General features: G+C 41.6%; 1 protein-coding gene across 2 annotated transcripts in view; it reads left to right on the top strand.

Moving 5' to 3' along the window:
* The window catches only part of LOC138193024 (forkhead box protein J3-like), a 58,769-nt gene that overhangs the window by 7,271 nt on the left and 27,517 nt on the right, over positions 1-23,981 (top strand). For both annotated transcript variants that reach the window (XM_069140794.1, XM_069140795.1), the window contains exons 2-5: positions 1,483-1,606; positions 1,879-2,348; positions 19,209-19,283; positions 22,486-22,569. In XM_069140794.1, the coding sequence (XP_068996895.1) occupies positions 1,995-2,348; positions 19,209-19,283; positions 22,486-22,569 (513 nt within the window). In that variant the 5' untranslated portion in view covers positions 1,483-1,606; positions 1,879-1,994. The remainder of the gene's footprint in view (positions 1-1,482; positions 1,607-1,878; positions 2,349-19,208; positions 19,284-22,485; positions 22,570-23,981) is intronic.

The raw sequence follows: 23,981 nt of genomic DNA, 5'->3' as shown, positions 1-23,981 counted from the left end.
AGAAGAGAAAGAAGGTGCACTAATTAAGATGGCTTCCTGGGATTTTGGAGGAGGGGGTTGGCTGTGGCTTCTCCCACAGTGGCAGGGCCTTGAGGAGGAGATGGGGGTGGTGTTGTGCAAGAGGCCTCATTGGGCATATGTGTTCTCTCGGTTCCCCTTTCCTTCCCCTAGTCCTGCTGCCTGGCTTGTTTGGCCTGACGAATCTGCTGCTAAACATGTGTTTGTTTTTTTGTTTTTTTTCTCTACTTGCAATTAAGCAAGGTTTTTCGCAGGAGCCCAGTATTTCCCTTCTTCTTTTTCATCCCGGTATGTTGGGTTCTCCAGGGGGATTGGTGGAAAGAGAGACAGAGGGGTTTGTGTTTGTCTTCGTAGGCAGGCTCATTGAAGTTCTCCCACCTTCATTTTATACAGTGAGAATGAATGGAGAATGCGTGGGCCCGTAAGCTCTTTGTTGTTCAAGGACATAGGAAGGTTACTGCATGGGACAGTGATAAAGGTATAGATGTAGATTTCTATATAATTAGAGGGTTGAATGCGTCCAACCATTGTTAACAATTCACAGGCATTAGCCTACTTCGTATCCGTCTCTTTACCTGTATGTTCCGAATGTTTATCCTCCTAAAGCACTGAGCACCAAACAAGACAATTTTCTTTGTTGAATCAGTCTGAAAGCAACATCCTCACGCCTGCGATGAGTAACAGTTACATGACATTCTCAGTCCAGTAGTGACAAATCTACAAATGTTCTGTGACTGAATGAAGTACAGAACAATTAGTGAGTAATTTCTCTTGTGTGTACCAAATGATTGTCTTCCGTATGTCCTAAATCTTGTTAAAACTCCTGCTAATAGCTCCCACTACCAAAAAATATAGTTCCTATTCTGTCCCACACAGGACACGTTTTAAAGTTCAGTGTCGCTCTAAAAATAGCTACCAAAGCAAGACGTCGAGGGTTATCATGTTTTTTTCATTGTTTGTGTCTGTCTGACAAGGATCTGATACTCCGAGGGGGGGTGGGCATGGACTTGACTTGACAGGAGAGTGAGGCACGTCGAGAGTTAGAATGAGAACAAGGTGTGTGTGTGTGTGTGTGTGTGTGTGTGTGTGTGTGTGTGTGTGTTGGAGGGGTGGTGGGTTGATGGTGGCAGGGCAGACAGAGAGGGAAAGGGGACGAGCCTTTCAACTCCTCTAGAGGGTTGGAATTCCTCCCGAGCTGTTCCCCCCATTTGGCAGGCACTTGTGAAAACAATTCCCCAGCTTTTAGTCACTCCGCAGATCCAATTGCCATTTCCACTTTGGAGGGAATGAGAGTGCGAGGAAATCCAGATAGACAGAACACAGAGAGAGAAAGAGAGACGAGTTTTAATCGGGTTGGACAGATGCCGAGGCCAGTTGAACGGTTGTGCGATATTAATATCTTATGAAGGCTGTCTGGCAGAGCAAGCTCACCGTCTTGTGTGGTTTTGTGTTTGTACGTTGCAGCAGCGGCCATTGCAGCGGCTAAATGAAGAACTTGTGAACATGAACGGGGGAAGGACTCTACCTTTCACTTCGGTGACTTCCCCAGATGCTTTGGCCCAAAGAAAGATGGAAAGGAATGGGAAGAGTAAGACACTGAACTCCTACCTAGTCCCCCACACGTAATGTATAGTTTGATAAAAGTTTTTTTTTTTCATATCCATTGCTCACATTGCAGATCATATTCATGTGCAGTATTAAAGTGATAGACATGCCAACATATTTAGTTTTCCATTATACAAGGTTACATTGTATGTGCAAAATAATGTGCGAGTTAACATCCATGTGTCTCTGCCAAGTGTCTCTGCTCCAGATAACGGAGATGAATAGGCATGGTAAACAAACCTCCTGCTTTTCCAGGCTTGAACCAAGACTGCTGCACAGAACCCATTCAGTGAGCCAACAGGAGACCCTCCATACGCCACGTCGCAGAGCCTCTTACCTTCCCCTTTCGACCCCCTGAACCGACAAACACCATGACCTCTGAGCTGGAGAGTAGCCTCACTTCAATGGACTGGCTTCCCCAGCTCAGCATGAGGGCAGCCATCCAGAAGGCGGACGGGGGCCACCACCACGGCCACCACCTCCATGTGCACCATCACGGGCACGGGCACGGGCCCGGCAAGAAGATCGTACACCTGGACCCAGGAACAACGCTGGACCAAGAGGAAGCCGCGCAGCACCGAGACGGTAAACCTCCCTACAGCTACGCCAGCCTCATCACCTTCGCCATCAACGGCTCACCACGCAAGCGGATGACGCTCAGTGAGATCTACCAGTGGATCTGTGACAACTTCCCCTACTACCGAGAGGCGGGCAGCGGCTGGAAGGTAAGACAAGACAGAAAACATAAACTATGTTATTTAGGTTTTTACTCTCTACAGTTGAGCTGTGATAGTTGGCTCCAATATGAGTCTGGTTCCAGGACGGTGAAATACCTGTATTATAAAACATCATGGGATGCAATTTTTTAAGAGAGAAAATTACAAAACATCGTCAACGGCTGCAAATTATATAACCCGTTTCAAATGAACATTAAGTTGACCGGAGTCAAACAGGGTTGGAATTGTACTTGTCTAATTAGGTGGGGCTTTTGTTTTGCTGCCACAGGTCTGAGTTTTAATATGCGTGGGGATCTGAATGTATCTGAACACAATCCGGCTCTGATTATGTGTTTTGTTATCGTCGCTACTATAAAAAAATATTTTAGGAAATCAGTAGCAGGGATATGTTAAAAATATATTCAGATACTTCTTGGGAATTTGATTCAGAGATGAAATAAGTTAGAAAAACATTATCATCTGCCTTTCTATTATACAGTTGGCTACAGAATAATGTATTGATCTTGCAGGTGGTAAAAATTGGACTTTCATGTATTTCTGTAAAGTGATCTTTTACGGTTTTTAACGGGTCTTTTTTGGGTCTGTTTCGAATCAGGTCCAACATGCCACTTGGTACACTCATATATATCATAGGCCCACATGATTATTTATGTTAAAACACAATCTTGATCCATACCTCAATGCAATCTCATTTCTAAATGACAATGATTCTGTTGGATTTTCAACGTCATCAAAACAAGCGCTCCTACTTTCTCACTTAACAACTTGAGCAGCTGAAACCAGAAAATAGATCCAGTGAGGGTGAGTAAGACGCTGACGAAAGAAAAGTCACAGAAAAATACTTGTGTTTAATAAGAGAACACAAGACAGTGAAGTTGATTGTTTTTATGTTCAGTGTCAGATTCATGAAGCTGCTGCACTTGCAGTCAAACTAAGAATGTTCCCCTTTTGGTGTCCAGAGTAGATGTCAGTCTTAAATCAGGCACCGCTATATCTTTGTTGCATTTCCTTTTTTATCAGGTAAATGAGTGCAACAAACATTTATATTGAAAAAAAAAAATTGTGAGAGGGAATCTTGATTGAACTCTAAGCAAGAAAATCGTGATTTCATCCAGAATCGTGTAGCCCTAATGTATAATATCAATTAAACATCTCAGTTCCTAGTTAATTATTTTTTAACTTATAAACCTTTAAAACTAAACCGAGACTCTATAAAGGATGTGAAAAAAGTCTGATTCAACTAGCAGATTTGATACGTGATGCAAATTCGACCCCATCCTCTGGAGCTCGTATCGCGAGTGCTCTGAATACAAAAACTTGATCCCATGGTTGCCTCGAAGAGCGCAGAAACCTTCAACTGAACCAAAAATGATTGACAGGTGCATTTTGTCTCATTCAGATGACATTATTAAATCCTTATGCAAATGTAGCTATGCAAATCCCGGCTAATATGAGCAGAAAGGTGGCTGTGTTATTGGAGACAAATGAATAGATCCCTGCGGTTTTGTCTTGGGGATTCTCTGCCTTATTAGTGAAGAAGGGGATGGATATAGTCCTTCCACTGACACACTCAAAACCCTGTCTGCAAACTATCAACCAATTCATCTCTCTGAGAGTAGGAACATTTTTCCTCTTCTCTCATTATTTCTCTCTCCTTCACTTTCTATCTTCATCTCCCAAGCTCTTGCACTCCACCGAACCCCCTCTTCTTCTCCCTCACTCTCTTAGTCACTCACTCCTCTTTCCTCTCTTCTTCTTTCCCTTTCACGAGCCTGTTTGTTCCCCGTCTATAATCTTCAACGCACCGTTCCCTGAACGGAGCTGCATGCCAGAAACGGAGACAAAAAGGTTATGATACTAGCCAGGTTGTGTTGGCAGAGATTCTTACCTGCATGTAGGATTCAATCAATTAGTTTTCTGTTTGGAGAGGGAGAGGATAAGGGTGACTGAGACCATTCAGGCTTTCTCTTACTGCAGCTCATGACTGCATGCTCCTGCTGGTTGTGCTTGAGTGCCAGGATGTTTTAGTATCCCATAATTATACCGCTAGATTCATTGATTTGTGTGTGCGGCTGCATTTTAGTAGCATCATTAAGGCACTATGCTGATGGCATTGTGGTTTTCTTTTCGCACGTTCTGGCGTTTGTCCATGGTATCGATGCAGTTTGTTGAGAGAGACATAACCCAGAGTTGTGTTGCCCTCCATGTAGGCCAATGCACAATAGTTTTCTTTTGCAAGTATTACAGAATGTGACAAAAAATATACAGTAGACTACACAGACTTTTAAAACAAGACTGAATGTTTTGAGCTCACTCAGTTTGTTTTTTCTTCCTCCGAGTTTGGTTATGATAAAGGAAATGTGTTGCGCAGATCTGTGGATTGACCTGCGCATGGACTGATATTTTACAAGCATGCAAAGCAACAAACTAAGACAGATCACACAAGTTTCATTTCTGTATCAGTCTGCAAGAAAAGCCTGTAAACTTTCTTTTCCTGGATGACCCAATTGAACACACTGAGGCCCGTTTCCTACCAGCCATGGCCATCGCTGAAAAGGTTACATAAGTCTGGTTCAATCCAGTTCAGGTGATCGTTGTCAGCTGTACACAGTGGGATGCAGACACGGAGATCGTCTTGCTGCCATGTTTGGCAGACATCGTCGGCTCGCACAGACACGCGTTGCGAGTACACACTCTAAGGATGCGTGTTTTCTAAATGTACCGACTCAAGGCGAACACCCGCTCTTTCAGAGAACGCCTCATACGTGGTCTGTCGTGTTTGCCGTCTCCTTCACCCTCCGCCGCACATGCGTGCGCACACACACACAAGCTCGTACACCCACAGAGAGACTCCCACTCAGGTAGGCAGTGTACGTGTGCAGTCTACAGATTACACACGGGGAGCTCAGCAGGAGATGCGATGTGGGGTGTGTGTGCGTGTGTGTGTGTGTGTGTGTGTGTGTGTGTGTGTGTGTGGTGGGGGGGGGCTGTCAGAGAGCACAGGAGAGTTTTACTACCCAGCACACGCACTCCGTCTGCTCTGTATGATAATGTGAGAGTGCAGAAACGGTAGAGTTGAAGCCAGGACAACACACACCACATACACACACCATGACCAACTTTATCGCACACATGCATACGTCGTTTGACCGTCATAGGATTCCTGCAACGTGCTAAATCTGCACACAATCGCACACTTTTAAAATGCATTTAAAGCAAATCTAGTTAGCAGTTATAATCATGGAACTTCCCAAGGTCATGAGATTTTTGTGTCTTCGCTGGAAAAATGAATATGTAGAGCTCTTTTCATCTGAGAGGTAATGATGAGAAGCTTCCTCCGGAGCTGTGGAGGAGGTTCAGAATCCGAAGCACAAAAAAAAAATCTTGAAATTAAATAGCACATGCATACATAAGTGATTTGTTTATGGAGCTGGTCGAAGCTTCTAAATTCAGCTTGTGTAACTCGCATGCATTGCATTTCCGTTTTTTTGTTGTTGTTGTTGCTTTTTTTATGGAGCAGAGGAATAAACTGGAGAGGAAATACAACTGGAGTGGAATGCTAACAGCGTTGCATCAGGCTGCGTCATTCCCGGTTTATTTTGTGTCACTGGAACGGCATTATCTCCCCTATGTTATCTCTACCAGCCTCTCCCTCTCTCTTCATGCGTCCTACACTGTGCACAGCTCTACTTTCCCATGCTCTCTCCAGCCCCCTCACATCCCCTTTGCACCCACGTGTCCCTCCTCTCCTGAGCCCACCTTTACCACAGTTCATAATGAGTACACAGCAGGAAACCACAGCCACACGGGGGTTCCTTCGCTTGCTGTCTATCTTTTATTTGTCAGCATAAGTGAGTCATCTATCTAATGAAATGTTGTTCTTTTTATTCCATGTGCAGTCATGATTTTTTTTATTTTTTTTTATTGGATAGTTTTGCAGTAAGGATTAGACAGGAAGTGTGCGGAAAGATAGCAGAGCAATGACCCGCAGCAATCGGGGGGGAAACCGGGGACTCTGCTGCTGAGGGCATCTTTGCTCGTGTGGTATGCACTCGAACCACTTGGCCATCAGCTCGCCCCATGCAGTCAGGATTTTAAACTCTAAAAAAACTGACCTTCAACACATGCCCTACAGTATTCTCTGTTTAGTGTTTTATGTTCTATCTTAATTAGCTCTCATTTTATGCATCTGAGTGTTTTTATAGTGTCTATTTGTTTTGCTTTTGGCTGTTTCTCTGCTGATTTTATGTCTTGGTGAAATAATGTTACTTACTTTTTCTTTTCAGTTTATTTCAAAGTTTTTAAATGATTAGGCGGTTTACTAAATCATCTCGATATCAAGTAATACTTAAATCTATTCATGCTGAATATGAGGAGGAAAATGTTGGCTATTCAAAGCTCATCATGCCGTTATTTTATTATTGAAATGTGAAGGTCTTCTCATTATTTACCACTTGTTAAATGCAGTCTAGACGTGTACCTTCACCAAATGGCTTGTTTCAGTCGGTGCTGACTAACCTGCTCTCCCGCGACCCCTGTGGCCTCAGGCTAGCTTCTATGCAGCCAGGCTAATTGCCTGCGAATTAGCAAGGCCTAATGTGACGTTGTAAAGGGCAGCGCTGCCGCGATGGCCTTTGGCCTTTGGCTGAACACCACATGTCACAGACAATCACCTGATATAAATCAGCACTAGGCCATTATTCTGGCTCCCTGACTTTCCTGTACGCTCTATGGGAGTTCTGCGACCGGGCACGGAGGAGGTCAATGCTCAGTGTCAAGTGTACTTATCTATGTGGAGGAAGTCTGTTGTCATTGGCTGCTGAGAGTCGTTATGTGACTGTAGCTGCACTGAAGCCCCTGAGTTTGTGTCTCATGAAGCATAGTCCAGATTTCACCACTGGACTGTGCTTGTTGTGATTCTGCTTTGAAGCAGTCTGTGTGTCTTTACATTCACAGCATGTAGTGTTACACGTGTGTGTGTGTGTACAAGATGATGCTTTTATGTGTGTAGAGGGTTTGATATGTGTGTGTGTGTGTGTGTGTGTGTGTGTGTGTGTGTGTGTGTGTGTGTGTGTGTGTGCGTGCGCGCTTTTGTCTGTATTTTACAGAGTAATTTTAACAGAATCTGATGGTGGTGACTGGGAAAATGCCACAGCCGTCTGTTTGTTTTATTGAGTCTCACTTCTGACTGTGTTTATCCCCTCGTTACTAAGTAACACATAGAGCTGTTACATGTACCTTAGCATTCCCAGTTTACATGTCATGTTAGACCAGTCTGCTGTCCAGATGTGTGTGTGTGTGTGTGTGGGTGGATGTCTAGGTCAAAACCTCCCTCTTCAGATTGTGTTAAAGATGTTGGTATTCAATACGTCATCGTAATTTATATTAAAGCTCAACTCTGAAATTAAATTTGAAATACTTTGCTATCAAAGCTGAAAGACAAAATCTAAATTTCATGTTTACACAGTCAACTTTACTCTTAATCAAAAAACCTTCAACTTTGCTACACGGATTTATAAGAAGTTGTCATGAATTTTTCTTTTTGTGCCACAATATTATCCTTGTACCATACCAAATTATCCCTTAACTGTATTGCAGCTTTTAAAACCAGGAAAAAAACTGTTATGCCATATAACGATATTATAATGTCCAAAATCTGAGACGATATCTAGTCTCAAATCATGATACGATAAAGAAATCGATATAAATCGCCCAGCCCTAGTCTCTTCAGCTGTCTGGGTGGCCGGTCTCGGACAATCTCGCAGGTGAAACCACCAGATGTGGCGATCCTGAGCTGGCCTGCTTACACGTGTTCTACGGTTGTGAGGCCGGTTGGATGTACAGCAAAATTCTCTGAAATGAAATTGGAGACAACTTGTGTTAGTAAAATTAACATTCAGTTCATGGGACAGCTCTGGTAGACTTTCCTGCAGTCAGTCTTTAAAGACTTGTCACGTCTGTGGCTTTGTGTAGCATGATAAAACTGCACATTTTAGACTGGTATTTTGAAAAAAATAAGCCTTTTGTGTGCATAAAATAATTCTTCGAGCTTTTATTTCACCTCATGGAATTAGAGAACAAAAACAAAAGTGTTGTGTATATAATTTTTAGTGTACAAAATATAAAACCTGTCTTTTTCACATTAATGTTTAATGTAAATTTGTTGCCATCAATTGAAAAACAAATTAAGATAATCAGCATATGCCATTTTAGGCTCTTTCCATACTCGCCCAATATGCCCTGCTTGCATGTCTATACATGCACACACTGAGGCAGCTATTAATTATGCTTGTATGTGAAACACTGCTAGAGCTTTTAATTACATACTAATCACCTAATACCAGTCTCAGTATTCAATTCTTAATTAAAAGTGAGGAATTTCTCTTGCTATCTCCTCGAGCATTTGGCGCACATCCAGCACTGTTTCCCTCTCTAACCAGTCAGGCCTGTAGCACTCTCCATATGGCTAATAATAGGCTCAAGGACTGTTTCTCTAGCACTCTGGAATGCAACAATTATACCACAGAATGAGCTTATTCACTCGTTATGGGTTTTGCATCCTGCCTGACATGAGCCTGTCTTTTGTCAGACCTAAAATAACACGAGTATGTCAAACAACAATGGAGGAAAAAGTTGATGCTTATCTGGTTTAAGTTAAAGCTGCCCTGCTCAAGTTTGTGATGATTTGTGCCAGTAAAAGTTGTGGGTTATTTTCTTAGACGAAAAGGTTATTAAAAATGGTCAATGGTGTCATCATTTGATTATTGGTTAAATATTTTGACTAGTCAAAACATCAGCAGATTTAGTCAGTTATGAACAGTGGATTTAAGCCAAACTGTGAGAGTTTACTTATAAATGAATGAGTTCACACTGCGCTGATTTGGCATATTACCACCAGATAAATCTCTCTGTATTTCTCAGTCTACAAAGTTTTTAAATCTGGTGTCTGGTGAGACATCATCGAGCCGGATGAATGCATACTGGGCATTCCCAATGGGAAGAGCATGCGTACGTACCAGAGACTTGCACTGGCCAGCTAATTCCCAGTTAAGCCCGATGCTAACTTGAATGCTAATTAAAAAATAATTCAATTGTTCAGCTGTTCCAGACTTTCCAAATTTTGGCAGGCCAATCACTGTAAAAATTTGATAGTGAAATTAGTTGTTTTTGGGAGGGTTGTGATGCTCAAAGCAATTAATTTAACTGCAAGAGTAGCAACAGAGTAGACTATGTGAAGCCGATGATGTAAGCAGGTTATGACGGGGGTTTTGTAATTACTCTCACTGTCAGAAGGCCGAGGCAAAAGTTTTACACTGCAGGTTTAATGTTTCAAAAGTCAAAATTCAAAATGGAGAGACAGTGGAAGCGTTGATATAATGTAAAAACTAACTTTGACACAGATTAAAAAAACTGGCATTCAATGATAAAACCTGTCTTGTCAGTTGTCAGCGATTTAGTTTGTTTTCGCTCTGAACACTTCGTGCAAACAAACATGTACATCTTTTTTGAAACCACCTCAATATTTAATCTATTTCTATCGCGAAGTTGTATTGTGAAACAAAATTTTAATCTGAAGAAAAGTCTACTACATCTCTTCTGTTTGGGTTGCCAAACAAATAAATTGTGCATCACAGCAAACATCTGCTTAGGAGTGTAACAAAAGACAAAAGTCAGGTTACTTTGCTGGATCTCCAAACTCTGAATTTATTTGCTCTCAGGAACTCCTGTCCAGCTACTGAGACTTTAATCGCTATTTTATGACTTTAAGGTCATCTGTCATCGGTAATATTGACATTTTAATCATAAAGGCTTAGAGTTGACAGGAAGAAGGCCATTTTAACTTTACCTTTACACAGTCCTGGACTGTGTCAGAGCAGACATGTACAGTTTTTGAAAAGGCTCGTGATAAAATGAAGAGAAAGAAATGTTTTTTTTTTTTTTTTTACTAATTTAGATAAATTATGTGGATTTTGTTTATACCTACAGGCAATCCATTGCAGTTTTAGTGGCCCTAAACAGCTCAACACTGCTCATCTAATTAATATGTTTATATTCAGTCCAGAATGGCCTTCATTTCCTCGGGTAAGAACGAGAATAGAAAAAGGCGTCTGTCAAACATTATTGGGATACACAGTACGACCAGTGTACTCCTTCCTCCTTCCCTGCTCACTCGCCTCCTCTCTCCGGAAAGCCACTGACAGAAGCTGTCACTTCGCCACAGCCCTCTGCTTAACACAACCAGCAACAGGACGTGTGCCACCATGACCTAATTTGGTCTGTGTTATTTTTAAAACTCTATAGTAAAAATTACAGCTGAAAGGTTTTGTCTCTCTAAATTAGTTGTCAGAAATCCTGCTGATGTGACACACGAAGGAGGTTCCACAAAAAAGTTAAACTAGTCACATCTTTTGTTGCATCTTTTGTTGCAGCGCAGCGCAATGCAATGTCATACATGCAAGTGCACGTTCCTGCTAGATAACTTTGTAAGGTGGAGTTTTTCTAGTTTACCTCTTTGATGGAATATAAAATAATTGCCACTATGATAACTTACCACAGTTGTAAAATTCTGTCTGACATTATTGTGCATTGTTTTGAATGTATCACATACTGAAGGACATCGGTGAAATTCAACTCCAAACCAGAGATAGTTAGAAGTGATAATGGTACATGTAATAAATGTAGTTTATTTGCTGTGTTGGAGGTGAGTCTCAATGCTCACAGACTTGAACAGCAGGTAGAAGAGTGTTTTTCAGGAAGTTACAGCAGGTATAGGGGTAAAATGGATATAAACCTACTTACAGGCGATCCTAATGAAACAGATCTTTACCCTGATTAAAATGATGAATTTCTGTTTTTGAATATTGTTGGAAACAATTGGGATGAGTTAAGTACAACATATTTCAAAAGTTCTAGTCAGTTTTAAAAAATTTTACTTCCTTAATTACGTATTATACCTTTAAAGCAGACCAAAAGAAAACAGAATATGCAGTCACCGTTTGACAAGTGAGGTTGAGACCAAGATGCACTTCCTCCTTCAACGTAAACCAGTCAATGAAATATTGAACATTTACTTTAACAAGTTCTAGTCTGTAATTTCAGGTTTTAAAGAGCTTAATGACCTCTCCTTGGTAAATATACTCCCAGGAAGAGGAGAGGGGGGGCAAATATTGCCTCCCAGTATATTTGATTTTCGGGTCACTGTTTGGGTCATGTCTGTATTGTTCGGTTCATTTGAAATAGCCTATAAGGCATGAGCAGAAAAAACTAATTAACAATTAGGAAAAACAAAAAACTTGGGTATAGTGTTTACGAAAGTGCGACTCCTCCTTCTCGCAGCATTTAAACAGCCTTTCCATGCAAAATCCACAACTCGAGCATTGTGGTTTTTAGAGCAAAAGATATGCAGCCCTATGCAGTCGTGGAGGATGTGGGATGTCGGTGTATGATAAAGCACCTGAGCCGTGCTGTAATATCCCCTTCTACACTTCAGCAGCACAGTAATTCCTGAACTTTATGAACAGACACGACAAGGAACTGTCAAAGAATTGTCCAACACAGCCTACATAGCTCTTACTACAGACAGATGGACCTCCAGGGCTGCTGAAAGTTCTCTCCCTGTGACTGCACACTGCATCACTTCAGGAGATAAAAATATCCAGACACCCCCCTTTATGAGAGACACCCAAGGGAGCATTGTTCTCATCTCTTGCCTAATATTGATGATCTTTATGTTTTTAATGTGGCCATTTCTATTCAAAAATACAAAACAACAACTTTGTTTTGTTAATGCACAGTTGATTACAAAAGTTATTCTTTTAATTACGATTTGACAAAGAAAAAATTTTATGTTCTTAGCCAGAATTTTGTTCAGGCAAACAGTTAACAATTTTTGCCAGTTAAATCAAAAGTATGTTGGCAAATTGGCAATGTCCTCTCCCCATACGTTAACAAAAAATGTACAGAACTAAAGTGTCCAGATATTTAGACAAACTACTTTGATGCTTAGTTTTTTTTAAACTTTGCCAATAAAGCCCTTGAAATTTAAAATGCAACAAGGGCTTGCAAGTAGACACCCCTCTGTGTTAAATTGTCAAAAGTCAAAAAGATTTGCCAAAGCTGGTTCAGGGCGCATCACTCAACTCGAGCAGGTCCTGCTGGTTGGAGTGATGCACTACATTTGAGTATATTGTTATTGTTTTGGAGCTACTTGTAAGCTCCCCAGAGAGAGCAGCAACCCCACCTCCACCTCCACCTCCACACACACACACACACACACACACACACACACACACACACACACACACACACACACACACACACACACACACACACACACACACACACACACACACACACACACGCGCCCATTCTCTCCTTTTTCCATCACACACAGGTTCTGGTACACTCATGTTCTAAACATGTAGGCATGTAGACACGCACATTCACACAGATGAACAAGCGTGTGCATAGCTGCTCACATTCATGTGCCCAGGTGCACACACACCTGCCTACATACACACTTGTATGCACGAACAAAACACTGAAATACACGCACGCGCACACACACACACACACACACACACACACACACACACACTTCTCATCTTATGGATGAGTTGTGTGAAGTACTTCAGCGAGGGAGTGCAGAGGGTGGGGGAAGGGTCCATCAAATGAAATGAATATGTATCCGATTGGGTTTGAAGTAGTGACTTGTATTCAACCTTGCATACTCACGGAGTGTCTGTCACTCGTCACCATCAGGATATAATAAGGCGTCTCAATGATGCTCAGAACCCAGGAGACTTTCACTTCTAAGACACCTGTCCGTATATGCGTGTACCCCACACTCCCTCTTCCAGCCAACTCCGGCTCTTTATTTCTTCGTGCCTTTTGCATCCTCCCTCTTCCCAGCTCCTTCTCCACTGCCTTACCTTCAAACCTTGCCACATTTTACCCTCTCTTTATGCACTGTATGGGTTCAGCTGAAAGTTAATAAAATCTCCTCCGTCTCTCTTCTCTCCAAATATCCCCTCCTGCTGTTACTTCCTTCCTTTTCTCCCTTTCTTACTGTTTCTATATCTCTTGTGCTGTCTTTAGGTGCACACGGTACATTCATACTGAAGGGCATGGAAGAGGCTCTCCTGAATACTGCTTTGTGGGTGTGCATTTGTGTATGCACGTCAGACTCCATAAGCCCCCCATAGGTTACTCTGGCCAGCAAACCTTTTGCCCTTTGACCCGAGTCTCCCTAAACACAGCTGAACAGAGGTTTCTTTGGGACTTACACAACATACACACTGGCATGAAGGCTTAATTTCCTGCCTTGCTTTGTAGAGACTTCAAGGCTTTCCGTTACAGCTTGCCAAGGCACATTGGTGAATTTATCTTTAAACAAAAATGTAAAGCTGTACAGTTTACCTCAAAAGCCACAATGGCCTTGCATGTTGGATTTTACACATCTTTTAAATGTCGTCTTAAACTTTTTGTTGGTCGTTATCATTTTTCCTGTTCAAACAAGAGTGGACATTCCTTCCCAAAAGAATCAACTCGGGCTTTAATGTTTTAGTGCTGGAGTGGCCCAGCGACAAGTCACCTTAGACCAGGGTTCTCCAACCATTTTTCCTCTGAGACCTACTCACGTACAGTAACATTTATTAACATAGCTGAGCTCCACCCAAACCAGCTGACTAAGCTTCTTTTATGTGAACAGGAACAAATTGATTCTCTTCATACACATTTTGTATCACAACAGCTTAAATTCAACAGCATGTGCATTTCTTTATGATTTCCATGGTGGGTTATTTTCTGTATCTACAATTACACAGATGTTTCCTAAACGCCTACTGCAGTGCACGCAACTTGTGTGTGGTGTAACTGGTATGAGACGTGTTTTAATATAAGATTTAACCAGGAAAATCCTATGTTTCCCATTCAGTTGGGACACTCTGCCCCTCCTGAAAGAAACACAAGTCTAAGTCAAAACCTATGGCCTGGACCATGTATGAAACTGGAGGGCTTTTATTTTGAAAAAATGTGCCATACAGCGGAACTGCGGTATAACTTTGATCTCTCACTGAGTGACAATCACTCGCTTTATAGCTCTGGCCACGCTGTAGCGGTCCAGCCCAAAATATTGTATTCATATTATTTACCTAATTTATGAGCTCCCGTTTCTTTCAAGCTCAGTGTGAGAGTTTCTGTGCTCGGATCTCATCCTCTGCTGCACTGACATGGTCAGAGCAGACACGGGTGAAGCAAAGCGAGGGGACATTGTCCACTTGTTAATCAATCGTGTTGATACCATCGTTCTCTTGGACAGGTTTCAAAATAAATACCTGCCAAGTAAGTCTTAAGTGTAGAAAGCACTGCATATTGTTCGAACCTTCCGCAATCTACTGAGAACCAGATCGCGATCTTTGGGTTGGAGACCTTAGATTGTCAATCCAGAAAATGCATGGTAATGTAACAACATTTTGCAACCCCACATCAGCTATGCCGTGTGTTTCCAGTGCACCTGACCTTACAGGCCAAGTGACAATTTCAGTGTAATGAGGGTTGTTTTCTTAAAGTCTGACAAGTTTTGTTTCCACGCTTGTGAAGCATCACTTTTCCAGACTGTTAAACTCAGTTCAGGGGAAATGCCATCTCATGTTGCCACTTTGTATTTAACTCAGCTGCCATGACCCAAATCTTCCAAACCTCCCCACTTATATAACTTCACTCTTCTCCATGTGACCCGTTTCATTGGTGTATCTGCACACACACACACACACACACACACACACACACACACACACACACACACATACATACAGAGCATGCTTCCTGCCGATGGGCTGAATGCCCCTCTGGCTGCTTTAACCTGCGCTTTAACGTGTCTGCTCACACACACACGAAGATAACCTTTTAATCAAATCTGTCAATTTCATAATCCTCTCTTAGATCATTTATCTCTTTCTCAGTCTGATCCACACACACACACACACACACACACACACACACACACACACACACACACACACACACACACACACACACACACACACACACACACACACACACACACGCAGAGTCTTACACTCCTCTCCTCTGTCTTGCCTCCCCACCCGAAAGCATTTTTCCAAAACCTGACTTTTTGTCACACTTCACATTATATCACATTGCATTTAGTCAAAAAGTCATCCATGCTTATGAAGCTTGCCTTATATAACTAACCTCGTCAAATCCAGGATGCTGCATCCTACGTTAAGCAGCAGCAGCAGCAGCATCCACCGCCACCACATACACACATAAGCAGCATATATTGTACATACCACACATTTAAAGCCTTGCACTCTTTGTCAAAGAAATTACTTACTCATACTGTGTGTGTGTGTGTGTGTGTGTGTGTGTGTGTGTCTTTGTGTGTGTCTGTATGTGTCTGTATGTGTGTGTGTGTCCAAATTCAGGATGTTATTTAATTTGATTTTTATGAAATAAATGATGTTTAAGTGGGATTGTAGAGTTTTATATTATAATATGCCAACAATAAGTTTGGTTTCCTGCAGTAAAAAAAGTGGATGTTTATGTTTTGTTTTCAGTTTTCCTCAGGCAACAGTTATGGGACTCAACCCGTACTCTCATTCAGTGTCCGTCCTACATTTCACACAAACACACGTAGACACTGTCACACACGACGGCTGTGACGGTGTGATCCATTAGCTACTGGGCAGGCATGGCACGGCCCCAGCCCGGCCCCAAAAAGCTCATTAATCAGGCCGGGGCGAGGAGTGGTTGGAAGGACGACACAGCAGTGAATCTCATCGTCTCACTTCACAGCACTGCTAATCAGCACATTTATTGACGATGACTATTCCCATTCGGTGAGAGATTACTGTTTCTGTAACTGTCGGAGAGAAGGCGATATGCACACAAAAGTATGCTTACGCTAATGCTTTCCGGGTGAAAGGACGGTCTTCCTCTCCACGCAGTGGTACAGACAAAGACACACTCACACCCCCACACCGTCCTTGCAGCTAACTGTGCGCAGAAATTGTTCTCGTTTCTTTTCTTTCGTTCTTTCCTTACTTCCAGCTTCCCGTCAGTGACAAGGAGAAGAAGCTGTTTTATTTTTCTTCGACCTTCGTGGATATGTGTGGGTGACCAGGAGCGTCAATGTATGTCGTGTATGGACTTCATGCTATAAGGGCTAAACATTAGAAATGAAATGGTCATAACAGTTAGCTAAGTTTCTATACTGTCAATGAAAAATACAGTAAATTAAACTGCACAGGTAAAACTGTAATTGTTTGGGACTATATAGTAGCTTGCTGTGTATAGGGTGTGTGATATTGACAAAAGCAAATTCACTATTAGAAGAGCATTATTTTGCCGTTTCTGCACACACCATATGTTTTATAATCTTTTAAAAGAAAAAAAAGCCTTGAAATCAAAATGTGTCGATGTAATCTTGATAATATTTTTAGCAGTTTAAGAGAGTTTTATTTGCTCGGAGACACCAGAGACAAAGACAACACAAATATGACCTATATGGTACAACATCCACAGTCCCAGATGATATTTTGACTCTCATCAAGATTAGATTTGTCGCCATCCCAGCAGCGTGTCTTTATGGACAGTAGTACTGCTCTGCTAGTTGGTCCATCACATTGGTACAGACTAAAATATCTCAACAACTATTGGATGGATTGCTGAAAATGTTTGCACAGACATTTCCCCATATGTAATTTTCAAGTACACAATGGTGATGAAAATAAGAAAGATACATGACATGAAGACAACAGGACAAGCAATTAATTCAGCAATGCAATGCAAGTTTGCAGCACACTGTACATGTTCATCTCTACAAATATCCTACATATGCAGCATTCACCTAATACAGTTTTGTTTTTGGTGTAACATTGTATATCCTTGTGGTATTCCCATTGTGTTACATTGATCAGAAGGGACACAGCCACGAGGAAACAAGCTGATTCAAGGTCCAAACCAACCGAGAAACAGTACGTTAAACTACCGATTTACTGTAGCGGGACAATTTATGACTTCACACAACGGGCATGAAACAATTTAGGCCAATAAAATATTTGTAATGTTGGCACATGTAACTTTTCATCACACCACCCAGGCCCCACAGAGGACACGTATGCCTAAAGGTGAAAAGTGCCAGAGTGTGCAGAGTCTGAAATACAAGAGGGTTGTGCAGACATTACAAGTAGTGCACAGGTGTGCAAAAACTGCTTGGGTAATAAGAAATAGTGTGAAAATGAACAAGCATTAGATTAGCAGAGTTACTGTAGAGGTGCCGGCTGCTGAAGTGACAGTAATGATCCACCGCCACCACCCACAGGAAAGTTTTTTTGGAACAGATGGTTGCTGTTGTGTAGCGAGCTGGTGGCGGTCCTCCTCGCCTTTTTCATCACCCGACTGCCACATGTTTCCTTGATGGACGGCCACAAGCAGCCAGTGACCCGCTAAGTTTGAGCAGTCGGAAACTGCTGGAGCATTTTTCCAGGAGGAGCGGGGCGAGGCAAAGGTGGAACAGGCTGTTATGGTATGCTAGAGACAGAGAGAAGGTGTTTTTTGTTGGGGAAACAAAGCCGGTGTTGCGCAGTACGAACCTGGGAGAAGGAGAAGAGAAATACCTCCCATCCCTCTGTCTTCTCCCCTCCTCCTCCCCAGTGGTATTAATTAGCAGCAGCAGATGAGTGGAGAATGGGAGCCTGAAGGGAGAACGGGTTCATGTCAGGTTAGTGTACACTGTTGTTGGCCCCCTCTCCTTCGCTCTTTTCCTTTTCCTCCTCTCACATGCACGTAACACACACACACACACAAACACTAGGTGTTACAAACTATAGGAACATCGGCTTCCTCTCATTATAGCTAAAACTGAATGTGTTATATGCTTAACATTTTTAGTTTTTTAAAGTCTGTGTAGGACTCGCCCCCTTCACATATTCAAAAAAATGCATTCAACCCCAGAGCACCTCAGACTAGGACACCCCACACCTGCTGACATCATCACCCACCTCACGGCCGTGTCAAATCATTGCCCCAGCGTCCCTCTGGCGTGCCCCGTACTGCATCCACACTCGGTGTATTTCAGCCTCCTTTTCCAGGTTTTCAGTTCCAGGTGTGTCTGACAGAACAAATATGATTCAGTTTTAATCAATACAGCCGTCTGCTATCTTCACTCGTGTGTAACTGTGACCCGTATTGTTATTTTTCATTCGACATTGTAAAGAAGAGAAAGTGAAGGACTGCTCTGCCTTCAAATACCAAAAAAAAAAGTGTCTTCAAAACAGCCAAGACAGAGGTCCAGAGCCAGATCTGAAACCTGAGCTGAAGTTAGCAAGGCTCTAACACATGCAGCAGAGCGCCAGGATAGAGCATGTATCTTAATTTTTGCTGCCAAAAAAAACACTGTAAACTACTTCTAGTAGTATTACTACTACCCTTGATTCCACAAACTCGCTCTCGCTCCAACTCCAAACTCTCTTCATCACCAGTTTATTTCTGTTTTCTTGTGTCTTGATGAGGGCGACATTGCACAGATCAGAATGAAGATGAAATTGCCTTGTACTTTGGGGGAATGGAGCACACGACAAGGTCACGGATTGTTTTTGCACTGGTTCCCAACCTTTTCTGGCATGTGCTTGAAAAAGCTGGAAAAATCAAAGAGCTGCAGTGGCAATGAACTCTGTGGAATGGGGCCGAATCAGTAGATATATGATAAACTGTAAAAGTTGTTTTCCTTTTTTGTTAATTCACTCTGTAACCGTGTTTTGTCCCGTTTCTTCTTCTCTGCTGCCTTTCCTTTCCCCTCCACTCTCAATCTGTCTCTCCCTGCAGAATTCTATACGACACAACCTGTCCTTGAACAAGTGTTTTCTTAAAGTGCCTCGCTCCAAAGACGACCCTGGAAAAGTAAGTATTTCCAGAACAATATAATACGACTGAAAAGCTCTGCTTGAATTACGCTGCGACACACAATGAAATTGCACGTCTATTTCAGCGATCTTACAAATAAGGCAGCGGTGACTTTTCACCTGGTGTCATGTTTGCGCACACACTTGTGCATAAGTGCACCCAAAGACATGCACTCACTCGTGTTTATTTTTGTTTCTCACACACACATACACAGTCTCTGCACTTAAAAACCATTTGTAACTCCATAACCGGCTGTGCTGAATGCCTAATGCTGCTTTCTCTGTTTTCTGTGGCTCCCACAATATTGATTCTGCCAAGTAATAATGTGGTACAGGGAGAAATGAATGATAAGTATATGTAGGTACACTCCTTCAGATGCAAGGCCTTTCACGCATCTGTTATGCTTTATTAGGACCTGCTTCTGTCTCTCTCTTGGACACAATCAGAGGAAGCTTTAGATATGTTTAAACCGCTGCTGCTACTGTGGTTACAAAACAGAGTTGCCACGGCCACTTCAGCAGCGGCAGTTTGATCATAAAATATTGTCAATTCCTTGTTTGTGCTGAATCCAAGGACTCACTGAGACGGGGGGAAGTATATAATTATAGCTGATCACTGAAGCTTGTCTTTACGCGGTGTTTTAAGTAAAAGCTCAAATGCCTGCATTTCAACTCATCACGGGGATAATGTGAGAGGCAATCCACCACTTTCATAAAAGAGAAACTGACAGGCCAAAACTTTTCATTGAGCTCTCAAAACTCATTTTGTTCGGGGTCTGGTGTGGAAGAGGGAGTTTCTCCAGGCTGCAGGGATTTTGGAGCCATTGAAAAATGAATTAGGGGGAAGAAGGTTTAAATAATTCAAACAAAATCCTTGGGCTTGAGTGGAGGCCTATAGTCTGCAAAGACACAAAGAGAGCGGCTCCCCTCTGATTAGCCTTACTTGGACCTGACCAGCACCTTAATTCACACCGTGGATCGAAGCGGTCGATACCTTGGCGTGGTGGGGTGGGGGGGGGGTCATCTGTGTGTGGAGAAGTTGAATGTACATGCTCTGTTTGAAGCCACGGAGAGAGGGGAGAAGCTAAATCATGCATGTGCTAACGTTAATTGGCTGTGTACTGTTCACTGATGTGGGACTGAGAGACAGGGGGAGGAGAAGCGGCAAGAATAAGAGAGATGGGAGGGAGCTAGATGTTGAGAGTTGAGCTGTGTGTATGTGTGGCCTAGATGAACCTCTTGAATTCAGTCTGCAGCTTTGGACCTCCTTAGGAGGGAAGAGGGAAAATGAAAAGGGGGGGAAAAGAATCAGACCAGGAGGAAATCAAGGACCTAAAAGCAATTGATTTCCTCCTCTCGTTGTATGTGTTTAGTCTGGAGGCCGCTGTGTTTTAACATTGTGTATCAAAAGGATTTTAGTGGATTTTCTGGGGAAAGGAAGCAGGAGTGTGCACTTTTGGAAAACTAAACCCAGAGAAAACTGATTTGATGCAGAAGTGGAAGAACAACAGATACGTGGGTTTTATCACATAGTGGATCCATCTACTTCACTTTTTTTTGCTGTTTAGTGACACTTGGTTCCTCCCATTAGGAAGACCGAAGCAGCCTCACTGGGACGAAGTGAGAAAAATCGTATCCACAATAAGGAGGGATACTGAGAAACAGATGGAAAAGCTGTGAAAATGTATCGGATTTAACTCTGACACACATAAGTAGACAAATGGCAGATATTAACAGTTACAAGCTGTAATTGGTGATATAAAATGTGTTCAAATCTAACTGACATGAGTAGTAGTAGAATCACACTTGGAACTATGACAGCACAGATATTGTTATTGACAATTGCAGTAAAAACTATTTTTAATTGTTTCCTAACAAAAATATCTCAAGGTTCATGTTGATTTGAAATTAAATTGATAAGGAACTTTAAACTATGTTTAAGAAGCTGCAGTTCTCCTAAAATTGAAAGTCTTTCCAGGTTAATAAGACACTTAACAAGACAATTTTTTTCTGATTAAAGGACAGTGCTTGGTTGTACTCTGTTGTTTATCAGGGTAACAACATCACGGTCAATGACAGGAACACAATAGAGGTTGTTTTTTTTCTCCTTTTTTTCAAATATAATTTGGGATTTGTAATTCGTTTTGACTCCTGATTTATTAGAAAAGGTTTTGAGGAAAGATCTTTGCGATGAGTTCAAACCAGACTTCAGTTTGAAGGTCATCCTCTGTTGTCTAAAAAGCGTGTTGACTGGCCGGTTGTCAAGATGCGCCAAAGATTTAGAAGATATTTTGTGTCCACAGCTGTGAAATGTTTGAGTGGTGTGATTCTTCTGTGCTAACATATGTGGGGTGTTTATAGCCTGCCCGATTCTGGATATTTGGGAATTTAAAAAAAATCTAAGACTGGACATAAATAAACAAACAATCTGCTGATACGGATCCCTTCGATTTTTTTTTTTTATTTTTATTTTTTCCTTGTTTACTGATTTGGTTGTCAATAATTAAGGTTTCCCTTATAGTTGTTGACTGTTGCTATTTTCAGGTGCATCACTTATGGCTGGCTGTTTATTCATAAATTGATCACATTTATTTTTTATTTACTTGCCTCCTAAGATTCCCTAATCTCCTTTTGAAATATGTATTTGTGTGTTAGTGTTATTCCTGCTGTGGCATTATATCTGTCATATGTTACCTGCTGTTACCTGTATGGATTTTGTCTCGCTGTGCACAGGTGACTGATTTTAGTTTACTCAAACAGCATATTGAAAGACAATTTTAGGTTTTTATCTGTTAGTTTTAGTTACATAAACATAAATGTTTAGTGCAAGTTCTACCAAATAGTATAACTTCAACATTTTACCACCCACAACAATGAAATCCAGTATCTCTCACACATGATTTGATCATGTGTGAGAGTATGCTTTTGTATTTACACATAACACCAATAAAAATTCAGAATTTAGTACTTTTACTTGAATATTTTGTTTTTCCCCGGTGTGTTTCTATATTTATTTTGGGGGATTATTTGTGGAATTTTTCCACCTCTGACTCCTTATTAAAAAAAAAAAAAAAAAAAAAAAAAAAAAGATAAAAAGGAATTTAAAGTGTACCTAATCCAACAGAGCAATCAAAAGTGCTGCAGAAATACAGAAAAACAGACCTGAGGCTAATGTGTGTTTTATTTTGGTCACCATTCAGGGTTCCTATTGGGCCATAGACACCAACCCTAAAGAAGACACAGTACCCAGCAGGCCAAAGAAGAGACCACGCTCTGGAGAACGAGTAAGTACTTCAACCATACTGTTTTTGTAAACCCCCTTTTGACGGGACAGTTTGTTGTTTTAAAGCTTTACAGTGTGGTGGTACAGCAGCCAGTTAGTATTCAAACAACATCGATGCAGACATTTTCAAAGTAAAGATTCAAACACTTGTTATTTGTTTCCATATTCTTATATAAAGTATTTATTTGTACCAGTTCAAGCTCAGTGTCATCAAAGGAGCACAAGGAATGATTTTGTTGACAGCGTGAGCATTGTCTGTGGAAACAGGCTGAGAAGACACATGAGCAGGGAAACAAGAGGTTTGGAAAAGCTGCTCCACACACCTGACATGCTACAGAAATGTGTGTGAACAGAGTTACAGTCTTTATCTTTTTCCCATACTAGAAAGATGCCTGGATACACTAGCAGGCCAGTAAGGTGCTTTTAAAACCAGAACTTTATCATATCTCTAAGTTTTAGACTGATGCAGTTGTCATTTTCCCATCCAGCACCCACATTGTTTAAACAGCAAATTTACTTGAGCACCTCTGAGTGCTCATGGACCTGTTAAAAAGAGGTCTGGTTAGGTGCATTGTTGGTGCATTGCTATTTTTAAGGCAGTGAAAGTGATTACGCGAATGACCAACAAACACCCTGGTTTTAAATCAGTGCTCAGTATTTTACTGTTATTTTAAGGGTACATTACATTTAAATGTTACAAATATGTGGGTGCACAACGCACATAAACTCTGCTTGTTACACACAGAGAGACGCACAGAAGCTCACAAACATGCATCCATCCTTTGTCTATACCCGCTTTATCCTGGACAGGGTTACGGAGGGGCTGGAGCCTATCCCGGCTGATTTTGGGTAAAGGCATGGTACAACTCTGGCCAGGTTACAAGTCCATCACGATGCCAAACATGCAAATAATTAAAGACAAAAACATTACAATGTGAAAGATTATTATTGTGTACATTAATTTCTTCATGAGCAGATCCGTTTCAGCTGCACAGCAGATTTCCTTCCTGCTACTTAGCCAATCTGCCATTATAATAGCAATCCATCAAGGTGTAAGCGCACCTGGATTTTAAAGGGAATGCTTGATGACACTGATTGGTTTATTTTGTGTTACAGTCAAGCCCACCTATGATTAATAAGAGCACCTTAGTACCACCCTTTTGAACCTTGGGCCTTACTTTGCGCTCAGATTATTTGGCATTAAACTGTCCAAAGTGGATTTGGACACGCTCTAAAGGCGCTTGCGTAAAGTGCTTCAGACCATGCAACTATCTTTAAAATAGATCTCTTCAGAGTGTACATCCATGCTAGCAACTCTGTGGCAGTAGCAGACTGTAATAAAGCATTTATCATTGTCTTTGTTTAGCATGTTAGCACTTTAGCTAAGTAGCACTAAACAAAAAGTACAGCTTA

Source organism: Embiotoca jacksoni, unplaced genomic scaffold (assembly GCF_022577435.1).
Source record: "Embiotoca jacksoni isolate LCO1_2020_lvr unplaced genomic scaffold, fEmbJac1.0.p SCAF_9, whole genome shotgun sequence".
In the NCBI taxonomy this organism is placed as follows: Eukaryota; Metazoa; Chordata; class Actinopteri; family Embiotocidae; genus Embiotoca; species Embiotoca jacksoni.
This window is presented reverse-complemented; position numbering and strand designations above follow the sequence as displayed.